Source organism: Mytilus californianus, unplaced genomic scaffold (genome assembly GCF_021869535.1).
Source record: "Mytilus californianus isolate M0D057914Y unplaced genomic scaffold, xbMytCali1.0.p SCAF_4, whole genome shotgun sequence".
Classification (NCBI taxonomy): Eukaryota; Metazoa; Mollusca; class Bivalvia; order Mytilida; family Mytilidae; genus Mytilus; species Mytilus californianus.
Window position 1 is genome coordinate 35,085,183 of NW_026262690.1, and position 15,969 is coordinate 35,101,151.

General features: G+C 32.8%; 1 protein-coding gene across 4 annotated transcripts in view; it reads left to right on the forward strand.

Annotated features, from left to right (window-relative positions):
• LOC127698221 (mitogen-activated protein kinase kinase kinase kinase 5-like) overlaps positions 1–15,969 on the forward strand; it is a 90,554-nt gene that overhangs the window by 49,133 nt on the left and 25,452 nt on the right. For all 4 annotated transcript variants that reach the window (XM_052201574.1, XM_052201577.1, XM_052201575.1 and 1 more), the window contains 6 exons: positions 1,079–1,184; positions 5,054–5,216; positions 5,445–5,545; positions 5,984–6,060; positions 6,750–6,815; positions 9,430–9,522. In XM_052201574.1, coding sequence (XP_052057534.1) covers positions 1,079–1,184; positions 5,054–5,216; positions 5,445–5,545; positions 5,984–6,060; positions 6,750–6,815; positions 9,430–9,522 — 606 coding nt within the window. The remainder of the gene's footprint in view (positions 1–1,078; positions 1,185–5,053; positions 5,217–5,444; positions 5,546–5,983; positions 6,061–6,749; positions 6,816–9,429; positions 9,523–15,969) is intronic.

Sequence of the window (15,969 nt, forward strand, 5' to 3'; positions counted from 1 at the left end):
ATGGAGATTATATAGCCCCACCCTCTCATCATGCTTCATTGACTTTGAAACTTTTACTTAGTTTACAAGTTAATGTTTGTGTTTAAGTTTGTTTAAAGGGAAGGACTTATGTTAAGTCAATAGTATTTGGTATGCAATTTTATTAGCATTGGCACATCTCATTTCCATGGAGATTATTTAGCCATGTACCTTCAGTCATGGTTCATTGACTTTGAATATTTGTAAATTAAACTTACATGTTAAAATATTGCTATTTTAATTTCAACATTTGCATTATCAAAATAACAACAAGGCGAGATATATCTCTGGGTTAACAGTTTATTAAAATAACATTGTCATCTTTTAAGTTTGATAAAAGGAGTAGGTTCGACAAGGCTCGAAAATGGCCCCTTATTCTAGCTGAAATTTGAAATTAGGATTTATTGACCAATGTCACAAGGAATAGTAGGTAATGTAATGACTAGATTGGAAAAATGTTTTTTTGTTGAAAATTTATGTTTTTGCGTTCTATTCATGACATCACAAATGGCACTCATTTTGATTTTCCGTGAAAATTTTATGAAAACGGGTAAATTTATGATGATTTATTTGAGAGGAAACATAGAGCGCATGTGTCAACAAAAAAGATATTCAAACCTAATGTTTGTTATGACATTTTACATATCTGACTTGAATATTTTGTTTTTCGACGCCTGCGCTCTATGTTTCCTAGGTCTTAATTTGGTTGAAAACTGGATGATTTTGTCCAATTTCGCAAAAATTTCTATTTTTAACCTATTTGGGATGTCAAAATCAATGCTTAAAAATAAACTCTGGCTAAAATAGTTCTATATAACTTTCTCACATGTCTTTTCATCAACTTAAAACACATTTTATCCTGAAACATTGAAATTAATTATCAAATTTGGCCCTTCCCGAACTTACTCCTTTGGTTGATTATAGCTCTTCTCAACATACTGCATAGCAGGTGAATGATACAGGCACCTTGGAGCCTCAATTTTCAAATATTTTGAGATGTAGGACACCTTGTTTTTTAAAATAGATATTTTTTTATAATAATGATTTATTCTAATTATAGGTAAAACCCCTCACCTGTGGCGACATGATTTGATGATGATACATTCGAAACAGACAAATAGGTTTTCTTTACCTATGAACAAAATACCAGAAAAATTAGTTCCAAGGTAAACATTAGAACATTAAATTTGCCTGATCATAAATGAGGCATGAGCTTCTAGACATACCTTCATCAATATATGCTGCTTGGTGGTTAAGGTCGAGTTACAATAAAGGGGCTATGTCACAGATTTTGGTAAAAATTGGCATACACCTTTGACTCCTTGGACTATAACTAAAAATCGAAAATAGATGATGCCGAAAAAAAATAATGCATTTATCTCTTTTATTATCTGAAATATTACCAATTGAATTCTTTCAAAATAGGTGAACATTTGTATAGAAAGCTAAACACATTCTTAAATTTGTCTTAAAATCATCAAAAGTTGAATTTCAAATACAAAGATTTTTCTTATAAAACTATATGTTGTTGATACAAATATTTCTGTTTTATTGATGTAAAATAATGCTTTCTATACAAATTTTCACCTATTTTGAAAGAATTCAATCACTTATATTTAAGAAAATAAAAGAGTCAAGTTTGAGCTTTCTAAAAAGCTGAGGACTGCTTCGCTCTATCCTACTTTAAGGTAATATGTGTGCATGTGGTTGTTGATTTAGTATTGGAAATGTGGTATTTTTAGATATTGATTGATATAAAATGGATGTCTTAGACTTGGAATATAAATTTTTAAACGCCCGTTTACGGGACGTATTATGGTATACCGTTGTTCGTCTGTCCTTCCGTTGTCAACATGTCGGACATTAACTCAAAAACGCTTTAACCAATTTGCATAAAACTTTGGTGAATTGTTTATATCTATTGACGTGAGCTCCCTTCCGTTTTTTATAAATTTTAGATTTTACGTTTCCGAGTTATGGGGTTTTATTCATTAAGAAAAGGGGGATTTTCCAGTTTTCGGACAATAACTCAAGAATGCTTTTACCAACTTGCAAGAAATTGTGATGAATTGTTTATATCTATTGACATGAGCTCCCTTTTGATTTTTATATATTTTAGATTTTACGTTTCCGAGTTACAGGGTTTTATTCATAAAAAAGGGGGATTTTCCAGTTTTCGGACAAAAAATCAAAAATGCTTTCAGAAGTTCTATGAAACTTGGTGAATTGTTTATATCTATTGATGTAAGCTCCCTTTACATTTTCATAAATTTCTAATATGACATTGAGAATTAATTGAACTTTAATTGTTTATAGTCTGACAACAGATTTACTAAGTATTGCGCAACAGCACAGTGTATTGCACAACAGGAAGAAATCTTTAATTGAATATAAATTCAATTCATATAACCGATTTCAAGTTCTTTGACTACATTTATTCAGAAACCTATAATATGTCAAATATTTAATACAATCCGAATTCAGACCTGTATCAAGCTTGAATATTGTGTCCATTTTTGCCCCAACTGTTCAGGGTTGGACCTCTGCGGGCGTATCCAGCTGCGCTCAGCGAAGCAGTTTATTGTATATATATTAAGATGAACTTTTCTGAAATTTTAAACTGGCTGTTCAGTGTTTAGTTGTCAATGTGTTTTTGTGGAGTGTGTTTTTCTAGTTCTTTCAGCTGGTCATTGACTTGCAATTTTGGTTGCTAGTTCTGTATATAATTTATTTAGATATATATGAATGTTAAGGTATGTTGATTATGTTGAGTAACATGATTTCGAGTGATGAAGACAATAACAATCAAAACCGAGGAGTAAACAAAGACTTGTATAACCAAAAGATATTTACAACAGTTAAAATCAATAAGAAACAGCAGTAAATATTTAGTTTCAGTGAAAATGATGTTGCTCTACTTTAAGAGTGTGCATTATACACCCATGCTTTAAAAATTTTGTTCACTTTAGTTGTTGAAAATTAAAACATTTAAAAATAGACACGATTCGGAGGTGTGCCTAGATTGGCAGAAGTTTTAAAATACAGATAATGCATTTTTGTAAACATTGTATAGGAACATTGCTCAGCAAAACAAATCGTGCATATTGCAGATTAACAAAGCAAGTAAACACATATTAATAATTGATATTTCAATATTGAATTTCAGTGTGCAATATATGCATAATAAAACGAACATGAATTAATGACAGTTGAACGGAACTGTTATACACATAGTTAATGTTCCGGCATTTGATGTCTTATCCTGAGACGAGAAAAGTCTGTAATTCTTTATCTCATTTAAGCCAATAGCTGTTGCTGTATCTCAGCTGCATCATAAAGCAACAAATCAGAATCTATATGTGATAAATAAATTATTTCAAGATGGCATGTATATCGACTGAAACTAATAGCTCCGCACCGTGATGCGAAGCAATAAATGCATTATTTTTTTCAATTTTTCAACCAGCCAAAGTTCTATGCAAAATATTACAAAAATCTGTAACATAGCCATTTACTGTTCCTTGACCTTAAGTAGTATTCAAGTTAACCATTACCTACATTTTGTGCTTGAACAACAGTCAACACTGAGTTTGTGAGTTTGAACCCTGCAGATGAGAGGTGCCTTTTAACTCTGCTGAAAGTGGGGTTAAACACCAACAATCAATCAATCTTGAATGACTGTAATGAATTTTTGTGTTTAGGTTTCTTACTCAAGGTTCAGTACTTTTCTTTCAAACTGGTATGTACCATATAGTTATCTATATTAAAAAAGAGGCAGAAGATAACAGGGGAACATTCAAAACTCATAAAGCCCAGATAAAATGAAAGACAACAAAAAGATACATAGAAAACTAAAGACTGAGCAACATGAACCCCACCAAAAAACTGGCTGTGATCTCAGGTGCTTTAGGGTAAACAGATACTGCTTCAATAGTGGCATCCGACAATGTTGCTCATAGGAATTAATTTTTGGTGATAAGTCTCATTTGATGATCACAGAATTGATTGTGGTCACAAAAATTGGCACATATCTGTTGTCATCTGTGACACAGATACTCCTTAATGTTCAACCAATGATTGGCTGAGTTCTACATTGTTGCAACTTTGTGCTAAAAAGACATTGTTTTATATTAAGATGAAACTGGTTTGACAGTGTGGTTGATACTTACAAGGCTTAAATCTGAGAAACATAATAATAAATAGCCTTATCTTGAGGGAACGTACTTGAATTTTGAATCAATATCAAACAGCTAACCTCTTAAAGTATGAATAGCCAATGGAGCTAAATTGAAAATAGATTTGGGTTAGAGGGTGTAATAATTTGACCCAAGCACTTTGAACTTTATAAATAATCCTAAAACAGTTTTTTTATGCTCTCAGTAAAACTTTCCCATGAGTACCTCATACATATTTTGTGTTCATTATTTTATTAGTCCCCTACCGACAAAGTCGAAGGGGACTTTAGGTTTGCACTCTGTCCGTCTGTCCATCCATCAGTCCGGCAATTCAGTTTTCCAGACTTTTTTTCTTCATGCTTGAAGATATTGATTTGATATTTGGTGTATTGTTTTATCATGACAAGTTACAGGTCAAGTTCGATTTTCACAATTTTAGCTTTTCTCCTTGTTCAGTTAAAGCCCTTTCCCTAGAAATAAATTTTTGATGAAATACTTCTTAATTATTAGATTTCTGTTCAAAGGGAAGTAACTCATTTTTTAACTTTCCCTAGAATTAAATTTTTTCATGAAATACTTATTAATTACTAGATTTCTGTTCAAAGGGAAATAACTCATTTTTTGAAAGACTTGTAAAAGACATTGTATTAAGATAAATGACATTTTGGATTTTTTTCCTTTTCTTTAGTAAATCGTTTGAAGAATTTAGTGGTAAGTTTGTATTTTATTTTATGTTGTTTACACCATGACAAGGTATAGATCAAGTTAGAATTTCCTTCCATTACAATGAATTTTAACCGGTAGGGGACTATGTATTGTCATGCAATACTCACAGAATGCTTGTTATTTATTTTTTTCAGACGGTTTACACCAACGACAAAAGTACCTGATACAAAAGGCTGTAGTAAATGTTGCGTGGGAAGAAATCCCTACAATGGATACAAGTATCTGTGTGGAGCTTTGCCCACTGGGATCATACTCATGCAGTGGTATGAACCACTCAATAAGTTTATGTTGTTAAAAGTAAGTCTTTGATTATCTAGGATTAGCATTGACCTTTCGGATCAAAATCAAGAAAGTCCAACAGTAAAGTCTGTAATAAGTCACAACAGTGATTAGTAATTCTGTTGGAATTAAAATGTCTTGAATATTATATGTAAGTGTCAACAGTGATTTGCCACTCTGTTGGCATTAAAACATCTAATTTGCCACTTGTTATTTCCTGCATTGACTTTGTACTTTTTTTTTCAGACATTTGATTTTGATGAAATGCCACTGGATTTAACAGTGTTTGAAATGTTTATCTCCCCTGAATTGGAATACCCGATGATTTGTACGGGTATAAGGAAAGGGTAAGTATATATTTATTTAACTTGAATGTACTAAGGTTACAACTAGTCAGTCAAACAATGATTAAAATCTCAGAAAAAAAACAGCTTTTAGTTTTAAACTGAGAATGTTTTTAATTTTTTTTTGTATAACCTCCACATTTTTCCAACCAAAAAAAGACTACTTACTTACATATTCTGTGCAGCCTAATAGACATGAGTTTTACTGCATTACTGCCAGACCGTCGTAGTCCAGTAAACTGTATGTAACTACCCAAGTTACCCTTATAGTCATTGTTGTTCTTTGATGCATTACTTATGCTAGCAGTACCAACAGAATACATTTTCCACCATAGGTTTTTATGCACTCTTATTTCTGCCACAGTTAATTATCTGCAACGATAAAATCTATGGGTGTATCAAGAAAAAAAATCATATAAACTTTGTTTTATTTATTTACAGGCAAGATAGAAACCATGTACAGTTTGATGTGATAAATTTGAATTCAAATTCCAGTTGGTTTATGGAATGTAACGAAGGTAGGTTAACTATTCATGAATATAGCGAACAATAGCATCAAAAGGTTTTCTTCATTTAATTAACTTATGGTTCGTTTGATCTCAGTTCTTCATTGGTCAAAATTCGATTATGATGTCAAATCTTCTTGCTTTCCTCTGAATTTCCTATTGTGACGTCACGTAAAAAGGCGACGATGCCTGATGACGTGACATAGAAAGAACACATCTTTTTGCAAATCATTCAAAAGAAGGATTAAGATTGTGTGTATATCTTCCAAAAATCATTAGAGATGCAGGTTGCACCACCAAATCTTGTGCAATACACTTGATGCAGTGGTAGAATCTATATATATATCAGAATAATCAAGCAAATAAAGCTAGTGGTTTAATACCTATCACAATGACACACTTCAAGTTCAAGTTGTAACTCTCAGTTTAGATGCCTTTAGTTTTATACAGTTAATATTTGAATTTTTCCAGTCTTGTTGTATTTGAATCTGAAGCCTCAATTTTTTATGCATAAATTATATAATCATATGATTTAAGATTACATTCTAGAAATAAAAATGTGGTCTTATATAATATGAAAATGAGATTTGAGATTTAATTATGGCCAGATACTGTATAATTTTTATCCAATCAAGTCAAATTTTTCCTTGTTTTGTTTATTTTTAGTCAGACCATTAATGCTTTTGTTCCATTGATTTTAGGAGAAGCTTTACCTGTAGTTAATGTTACCCAGTTAGAGAAAGATACAATTCTAGTCTGTTATGATAGTAAGTATACATAATTTAATATTTTTGTGAATGTGTCGTTATGAAGCCAATACATATGAAGAGATTTTATTACAATGGTCTCATTTATAGACCCCTTAGGTATCAGACTTACTATTCAGTCCAGAATCTTTTTCTGTGATTGAACCATCAACCCTTATTTTACCTGAAGCAGGTATAGTAACCGCTCGACTCCATCCATTCGTCCAAAAGAAAACTCTGTCAAAGTTCTTGGCTTCTATGGAAGGAAATAATTTAATACTTGGTCTGACTCTTTATAATGTTGACTTGTAGCTAGTAAACAATTTTTACATCTGCCATGTCTTTGCTTCCTGTTTGCAGATAGTTTGAAATTATCATGTCGTCTTCGTCAGAAGACATTTGGTTTCCGGACAATAACTTTAGTATAAGTGAATGGATCTCTATGAAATTTAAGCACAAGGTTCAATAGCACTAAAGGAAGGTTGGGATTGATTTTGGGGATTATGGTCCCGACTGTTTAGGAATTAGGGGTCAAAAAGGGGCCAAAAAAGGCATTCTTCTAGTTTCAAGACAATAACTTGTGTATAAGTGTATGGATCTCTATGAAATTGTACCACAAGGTTCCATACCACAAAGGGAAGGTTAGGATTGACTTTGGGGGTTATGGCCCAAACCATTCAGGAATTAGGGGCAAAAAAAGGAGGGATAACAAGGTTTTTCTGGTTAATGGACAATTACTTAAGTATTAGTCTATGGATCTCTACGAAATTATAACACAAGGTTCCATACCACAAAGGGAAGGTTGGGTTTGACTTTTGGGGTTATGGCTCAAAGGTTGTGGCTTAAATCGTTAAGAAACTAGAGGCCAAATAGGGGCCAAAAACAAGACTTTTCTAATACTGGCTAAGCTGGTTCTAACATAAATCATTTCTGATCTATATAAAGAAACAACAAATTCTGATATGGCAGGAGATACACACCAAACAGGGTGTGTAAATTATTATATTTTGTTTGTAAACAGATTTACTAAGTATTGCACAACAGCAAAGTATTGCACAACAGCAAAGCATTGCACAACAGCAAGAAATCTTCAATTGAAAATAAATACAAATCTTTTAACCAATTTCAATGAGGATTAATTTAAAGTCTTAAATTGTTTGAGGTTTTTACCATGTATTACTATATTGGATATTTGGACATTTTGAAATAGGTCTACATTGAGGTCCAAAGGGTCCAAAATTAGACTTTGTTTGATTTCATCAAAAACTGAATTTTTGTGGTTCTATGATATGCTGAATCTAACGTTAACTGTGCATTCAGATTTTTAATTTTGGGCCCTGTTTTCAAATTAGTCCATATTAAGGTCCAAAGGGTTCGAAATTAAACTATGTTTGAATTCATGGTTTTTTTTATATGCTGAATCTAACCATGGAATTAGATTTTGGATATTGGACCATTAAGTAGATTAAATGTCCCATTTCAAATTTTTAAGTTATCTGACCACATTTATTCTGTGTCAGAAATATATAATGTGTCAAATATTTAATCACTATCCAAATTCAGAGCTGTATCAAGCTTGAATATTGTGTCCATACTTGCCCCAACTGTTCAGAGTTCGACCTCTGCGGTCGTATCCAGCTGCTTCAGGCGGAGCGCATTTTTACATCTGCTGTTTAGTCACTTTCTGTTTGCCGTAAGATTGAAATTTTACAACACACATTGTACAAAGAAAATTTTTGAAGAAGTTTTCTTCGCATCAGTGAAAGGGAATGATTAGTTATGCTCCAGTATACATCAATGAATTACATACAGTGATGCAGGTCTAGACCCTGTATTGGTCTTGTTATTGCTGTTAGTGTGGCATAGACAGCAGAATTACTGTATAATGCAGTTAGTTATAATGGTTTTTCTGTTGCAATGAAGAGTATGAGAAACAAGAAAATATTTTATTCCTTCATGTCAGTTTTAGCTGTTGTTGAAATATTTACAGAATTGATAGTTTGAGTTTGCCATAATGAGACGGGGTCAAGGACTAATTTATTTGGTAAGCAAGGTAGAAAAATGCTCGACTGTCTTTTTATGGGGAGCCTACTTTGAATGGTGACAATATCCTTTGTTATTTGAGATGATTTAAAGTTTCTTCATAAGAGGATATAGAGAAACATTTTATTTAAAGCATTTTTTTTAATATGCAGAATAATGTAATTTTAGTTCAGTTATGGTTAATTCAGTGTTGTAGTATATACATGCATAATTTTGTATTACAATTATGATACTATTGTATTTTCTTCTAAAGTGTATAGATCAATTGACCGGACTTAAATATTTTAGAGGAAACAAAGGGATTTTCATTCTGTCTGGGAGTGACAGTCAGTGACTTACTGTTTACTAGATAATGAGCCATATTTTAAGCAAGCTTATATTTACATTTAACAGGGATGAAAAAGAAATTATATACCGTTTAGGACAAATAGCTTTCAGTTTTGGTCATGACTGTCAAATATAATTGTTTCCAGACCCTTGGTGCTGAGCCTCTACATGTTCTTCAAGATTTTATAAAAATTGCCAAACTATGTAATTCAGGCACCTTTACAGATGAATTTTGTGATTATCAGATTTATGTTTTTTATTGCAGAATTTGTAAAAGTTGTTAATATGTCAGGAAAGTTAAAGTCAAGTAGAAAACAAGCAGCAGAGTTACATTTTGATTCTACTGTGCAGTCATTAGGTAAGTGAATGTTATTATGCCTCCATTCACAGAAAGGATGGTCTACTGCAATCTCTTGGTCAATCTGCCAGTCAGTCTGTCCATTCTTTGTTCATTTGTTTATCCATCTGTTTGTTTGTCTTATGATATATATTACTGAGCTTCAATATAGATAAGTAAGGACAGTCTGTGCCAAAAACTTTTCCAAGCACTAGACCATAGGGCTAGTTGATTAAAAAAAAACCTAGCCCGAATTGATGTATACCAGACCTGAAAAATTTTGTGTCACTGGTGAGGATCACGAAGTGATCCTAACCTCCTAGGAGGGTTTGGGGGCATGCCCCCCTAAGAAAATTTTGGAAGATTAGATGTAAAATCCTGCATTCTGAGGTTACATTTTTGTATCTGAAAGTGAATATAACTTATCAAAAATTTTTTTTTTTTTCTCCAGGTCAAATGAAAAATTCTTATTTTCTCCAATAAAAAATTATAATAGTTCTTTTGCCAAAAAAAAAAAAAATCTTTTCCATAAAATTGTACCATTTCAAGTAAAATAAGCCCTAGTAAATTATTACTCAACTTAGGGATTGTTACTTTTTAGGGGGAAAAGTAAGTCAGTCAAGTCTGGCACTTCTTTTAGATCTGGAAGGGGCCTTCATTTCTTTATTATTTATTTTGTTATGCTATTTTAAAACCTCATTTTTCTCAATTCTTTATTTTTTAGGCAATATTTCTCGTAAACAAATATTTTTTATGTTTTATTGCCCATTATTCTCTATCCTAAAAAAAAAACCTATCAATACCCTCTATATTGTCACTTTCGTTAATTTTGTTTTAAAAAAAATAATAAAATGCCTAGATTGTTTTCTGCATAGGTTTTTGCAACTCGAAACTTTTCCGGTTATTCATGTTGGAATTTTCAACTTTTCAGTGTTTTACCTGGGATAGACCCCGAATTCTTGATTGTTTGTTTACATTGAGCGGTATTTATAGATTGTTTTTATTGCAAGCACGTGGTTGAGCCTCGTTCTCGATTTCGTTGGTCTTTAGTTATATCGCGTTGACGACTGGTTTCCTTTTATTAGAAGGGTGATCAACCGTATATAATTGAATAGGGATACCAGTTAACGGATGAAAACAATGTCGGCGACAAATTTATAACTTGTTCTCATAGATTCAATAAAATAACGGCTACAATTTCGCAAACGATTTCAGATGTTCACTAGACCGGTCGGGCAATCACCAGTGCTTCTGCACAAGTCCGATGAGATTTTTACTAGTCAGGGGCTTCTGGCTACCGCTTAAGGTCGCAGACTGTAAGGATTTAATACTTGGTGTGGAAATTTATGATAAGTTGTTCCATGTAAGCAATATCGGATGCATGAGACACTTATTTCCTGTTTGACAATACTTTGAACTGTTAGTGAGAACTGAGCATGGAATTTTTGGTCAATGACTAATAAACAAGTTGGGGTATACTTTGCATGACATCATGTGCAGCTTCTCCTTTATCAAGTATTCATAAATATGATGCAGTCATTCAGTTTTTATGTATTCTTATCCAGGATTGATAGCAATTTAATCATGGAAGATTCCTTCCTCTTAGTAAATTATGACTTTAACTTATTGAGAAATCCTAGAAGATGACTGCAGTGTTTGATGAACTTTTAAAAGATGACTGCAGTGTTTGATGAATTTTTAGAAGATGACTGCAGTGTTTGATGAATTTTTAGAAGATGACTGAAGTGTTTGATGAACTTTTAAAAGATGACTGCAGTGTTTGATGAACTTCTAGAAGATAATTGCAGAGTTTGATGAACTTCTTAGAAGATGACTGCAGTGTTTGATGAACTTCTAGAAGATAACTGCAGTGTTTGATGAACTTTTAGAAGATGACTGCAGTGTTTGATGAACATCTAGAAGATAACTGCAGAGTTTGATGAACTTTTAGAAGATGACTGCAGTGTTTGATGAACTTGAAGAAGATGACTGCAGTGTTTGATGAACTTTTAGATGATGACTGCAGTGTTTGATGAACTTGTAGAAGATGACTGCAGTGTTTGATGAACTTGAAGAAGATGACTGCAGTGTTTGATGAACTTTTAGATGATGACTGCAGTGTTTAATGAACTTTTAGAAGATGACTGCAGTGTTTGATGAACTTTTAGAAGATGACTGCAGTGTTTGATGAACTTGAAGAAGATGACTGCAGTGTTTTATGAACTTTTAGATGATGACTGTAGTGTCTGATGAACTTTTAGAAGATGACTGCAGTGTTTGATGAACATCTGGAAGATAACTGCAGAGTTTGATGAACTTCTTAGAAGATGACTGCAGTGTTTGATGAACTTCTAGAAGATGACTGCAGTGTTTGATGAACTTGTAGAAGATGACTGCAGTGTTTGATGAATTAATGAATTAAGTGTTGAATTTTTCTATTCACCCATTGTGAAGCCGTTGGAATAAACACCATCTGAACAAACTATCTGTTTTAATTTTTAATAAATGAAGGTATATATATATATATAATTGATGGTTTACTGAGCATTCTGTTGAACCAAGCTCTTATTTGTAATTTTATTCCAAAATACAAGTTATTCTGGATATAACTCTTTCTTTCTTTCTTTCTTTGGAGTTATTGAAGGGCTTTTCTTATACCTTTTATTAGCCCAAATTGTTGTATATTTGTTACCTCTTTGCTTCTCTTAATAATTTTGAGTGAAAAGAATTGATCATATCAAAAGTAACTTTAAGAAATTCTCTTTTTCAACTTGGTATCAGTTGGCATTCATGGTACTGGATGATTGTCATATGACAAAGTCGAGACTGTTTAGGGCCTTTAATTCTGAAAAAAAAAAAGACAGTGATAACCAATTTACTATTGACTGCAGAATCGTGTTCATGGCTTATTATTTTTCATAGAGAGATACTATTTCATTAGTTGACAGGATCTTGAATAGAATTGAAGGTCAATTGAAAAATCAGGTCATTTTGACCTTTATTTCAGGCATGAGTGACTTCAAAACAAATCTAACATTAGCATGAATATTTAAAATAGTAATTTTTAAAGAAATTTGTTTATTGACTCATCCTAAGTAGTAAGAAAGTTCCTTGCTCATTTTTTGGTAGATGCATTTCCTTTCTCTCAGGAATATAAATGATTAAGCAGTAGCTTACACAACATTGTGTTGTTCCTGTTTCATTATTTGCCACATTAAATCATAGATGAATTTTATTCAAAGATGTGATCTTATATCAGTGGACACCTTAAATGCTACTGTTAAGGAAGCTTTATACCATGAAATCTTGCCTGCATTTTCTCGCAAATTATAATTACAATTTTGTAGTTATGCCATTTCTGAAAACCTATCCCAATTGCATGGGAAATAAAAAATGGTCAGATACTTTATTTTCACTAATTGAGATGATTCATTTTGCTTGTTTGTGATAAAATATCTATTTTTCTAAATTTAAACATAATAGATGATAAATAACTCTACATTGTGTAAATTATATTTGTGAAAATTTCTTGTAAACAAAAATATTTTTTGTGATCCTATTTTTCAAGGATTTCTGGAAAAAGTATATGAAAGTATTTGAATTAAAAAAACAATTCAATTAACAAGTTCTGAAAAAAATTGAGTTATGGTCCTTTGATTGAAATGCAACTTATTCTCCATACAATGAAAAGACCGAAGGAGAAACAACTACAAATGTTATTTATTGAAACAATAGCTATCCCCCACTGCACATGCCAATTTTAGTCTAAAATTTCAGGTACAGAATAAAACCCTTGAGCTAAACTTCAAACTCAAAACCTTATTTCATACCACCACATGGTAAAATACAATGATATTATAAGAAAGAAATCAACTTGTCTTTATAATATGATAAATGTGTTGCAGCTCTAAAGCTTTCTCAGCATCTTTGATGTCAACATTTCTGCTTCCAGACAATGTCCAATGGGAGGAAAAAGAAACCTATAAAATTTGTTGTAAATAAATCACAGCAGCTATTGATAGACTTAGATTTGAGGAAATAATTGTTTTTTCTGGTTCCCTGGATTATCTTTTAAGCCATGTGTCAAATTTTTCTAAATGTGTTTGTTTTAAAATATCCCATTGGATGGAGAAGATCCAGTGTGATTTTGGGGTCAATAGGTCAGTTATTGAAAGACTGAAATTTGGGGAAAAAGTTGTTTGTTTTTGGTTGCCAGATGTTATCTTTTGAACAATATGTCAAACTTCTTTCCAGATTTGGTTTGATATTGCCCAATTGGATGAAGAAGACTATTGATTTTGAGGTCATCACATCAAGCTCAAGTCAGAAATAGATACACTGATATTGGTTCAAAGTTTTGGTTTTCTGATATCTTTTGACCATACATGTATGTCTAACATTCACCAAACTTAGCTTGAGAATGCCGTTTGAAAAGAACAAGACCAATTTTGATTATAGATCTAAAAGTCAAGGGTCACAGCAATTATTAGACTGAAATTTTGGCAATTTTTTTGTTTTCAATTGTTTGATATAAATTGTCGGCAGACTTTACAGTGTTTTTTGTTACAAACAATAAAATATGTCACTAGGTCAAAGGTCAGGATTACATCAGCAATATTACTGGTAGACTGAAATTTTGGAAATTTTTATGCCCCACCTAGGGGCATTATGTTTTTCGGTCTGTATGTCCGTCCGTACGTCCGTCCGTTTGTCCGTCCGTTTGTCCGTCCTTCTGTCCCGCTTCAGGTTATAAGTTTTTGGTCAAGCTAGTTTTTGATGAAGTTGAAGTCCAATCAACTTGAAACTTAGTACATATGTTCCCTATGGTATGATCTTTCTAATTTTAATGCCAAGTTAAGAGTTTTGACCCCCAATTTCATGGCCCACTGAACATAGAAAATGATAGTGCGAGTGGGCAGGTTAAAGTTTTTGGTCAGTTAGTTTTTGTCTCACCTGCGACTAAGTATGCGAGACATAGGTATTTCTATCCGGCGGCGGCGTAAACTATTTGTATAAAGCTTTATATTTCAGAAGGTAGAAGACCTGGATGCTTCATACCTTGTATGCAGATACCTTATGTAACGAAGTTTCCGTCAATTATATGTCCATTGTCCTTGACCTCATTTTCATGGTTCAGCGACTACTTGAAAAAAAAGTTGAGTTTTTTTGTCATGTGAATTTCTCACTCATTATGAGTAATAGGATAACTATATTTAGTATATGGGTTCCTTGCAATGTCTACATGTCCGTCAGACACGGTTCATCTGACCTCGACCTCATTTGATCAATGATCAAGGTTAAAGTTACGTGATTAGGTCTGTTTCTCAAATACTATAAGCAGTAGGTCAACTATATTTGTTGTATGGAATGATTGTAATGGGTACATGTCAGTCTGGCAGGTATCATCTGACCTGACCTAGGGTTCATGGTTCATTCAATGTTAAGTTTTTGTGTTTTGGTCTGTTTTTCAAGTACTATAAGCAATAGGTCAACTATATTTGGTGTATGAAATGATTATAAGGTGTACAAGTCTGTCTGGCAGGTATCATCTGACCTGACCTTATATTTATGGTCATTTCAATGTTAAGTTTTTATACGAACGCAAACAAAATTTTGTGGTCGTATATTGGTATGTCATCGTCGTCGTCGTCGTCCAAAGACACATTAGTTTTCCCACTCTAACTTTAGTTTAAGTGAATGAATCTCAGTGAAATTCTACCATAAGGTTCAATACCACAAAAGGAAGGTGGGGATTGATTTTGGGGGTTATGGTACCAACAGTTAAGGAATTAGGGGCCAAAAAGGGGCCAAAAATAAGCATTTTTGTAACTTCCAGACATAACTTGTGTGTAAGTGTATGGATCTCTCTGACATTGTACCACAAGGTTCCATATCACAAAGGGAATGCTGGGATTGATTTTGGGGGTAAATTGCCTCCAAATTTTAGGAATTAGGGGCCAAAAAGGGGCAAAAAACAAGCATTTTTCTAGTTTCATGACAATAACTTGTGTGTAAGTGTATGGATCTCTCTGACATTGTACCACAAGGTTCCATATCACAAAGGGAAGGCTGGGATTGATTTTGGGGGTAATTGCCTCAAAATTTTAGGAATTAGGGGCCAAAAAGGGGCAAAAAAACAAGCATTTTTCTAGTTTCATGACAATAACTTGTGTGTAAGTTTATGGATCTTTATGAAATTGTATCACAAGGTTCCATATCACAAAGGGAAAGCTGGAATTGAGTTTGGGGGTAATTGTCTAAAAAGTTTAGGAATAAGGGGCCAAAAATAAGCATTTTTCTAGTTTTCAGACAATAACTTGTGTTCAAGTGTATGGATCTCTCTGAAATTGTACTGCAAGGTACCATACCACAAAGGGAAGGCTGGGATTGATTTTGGGGGTAATTCCCCCAAAATTTCGTAATTAGGGGCCATAAAAGGGCAAAAAAAACAACCATTTTTCTAGTTTC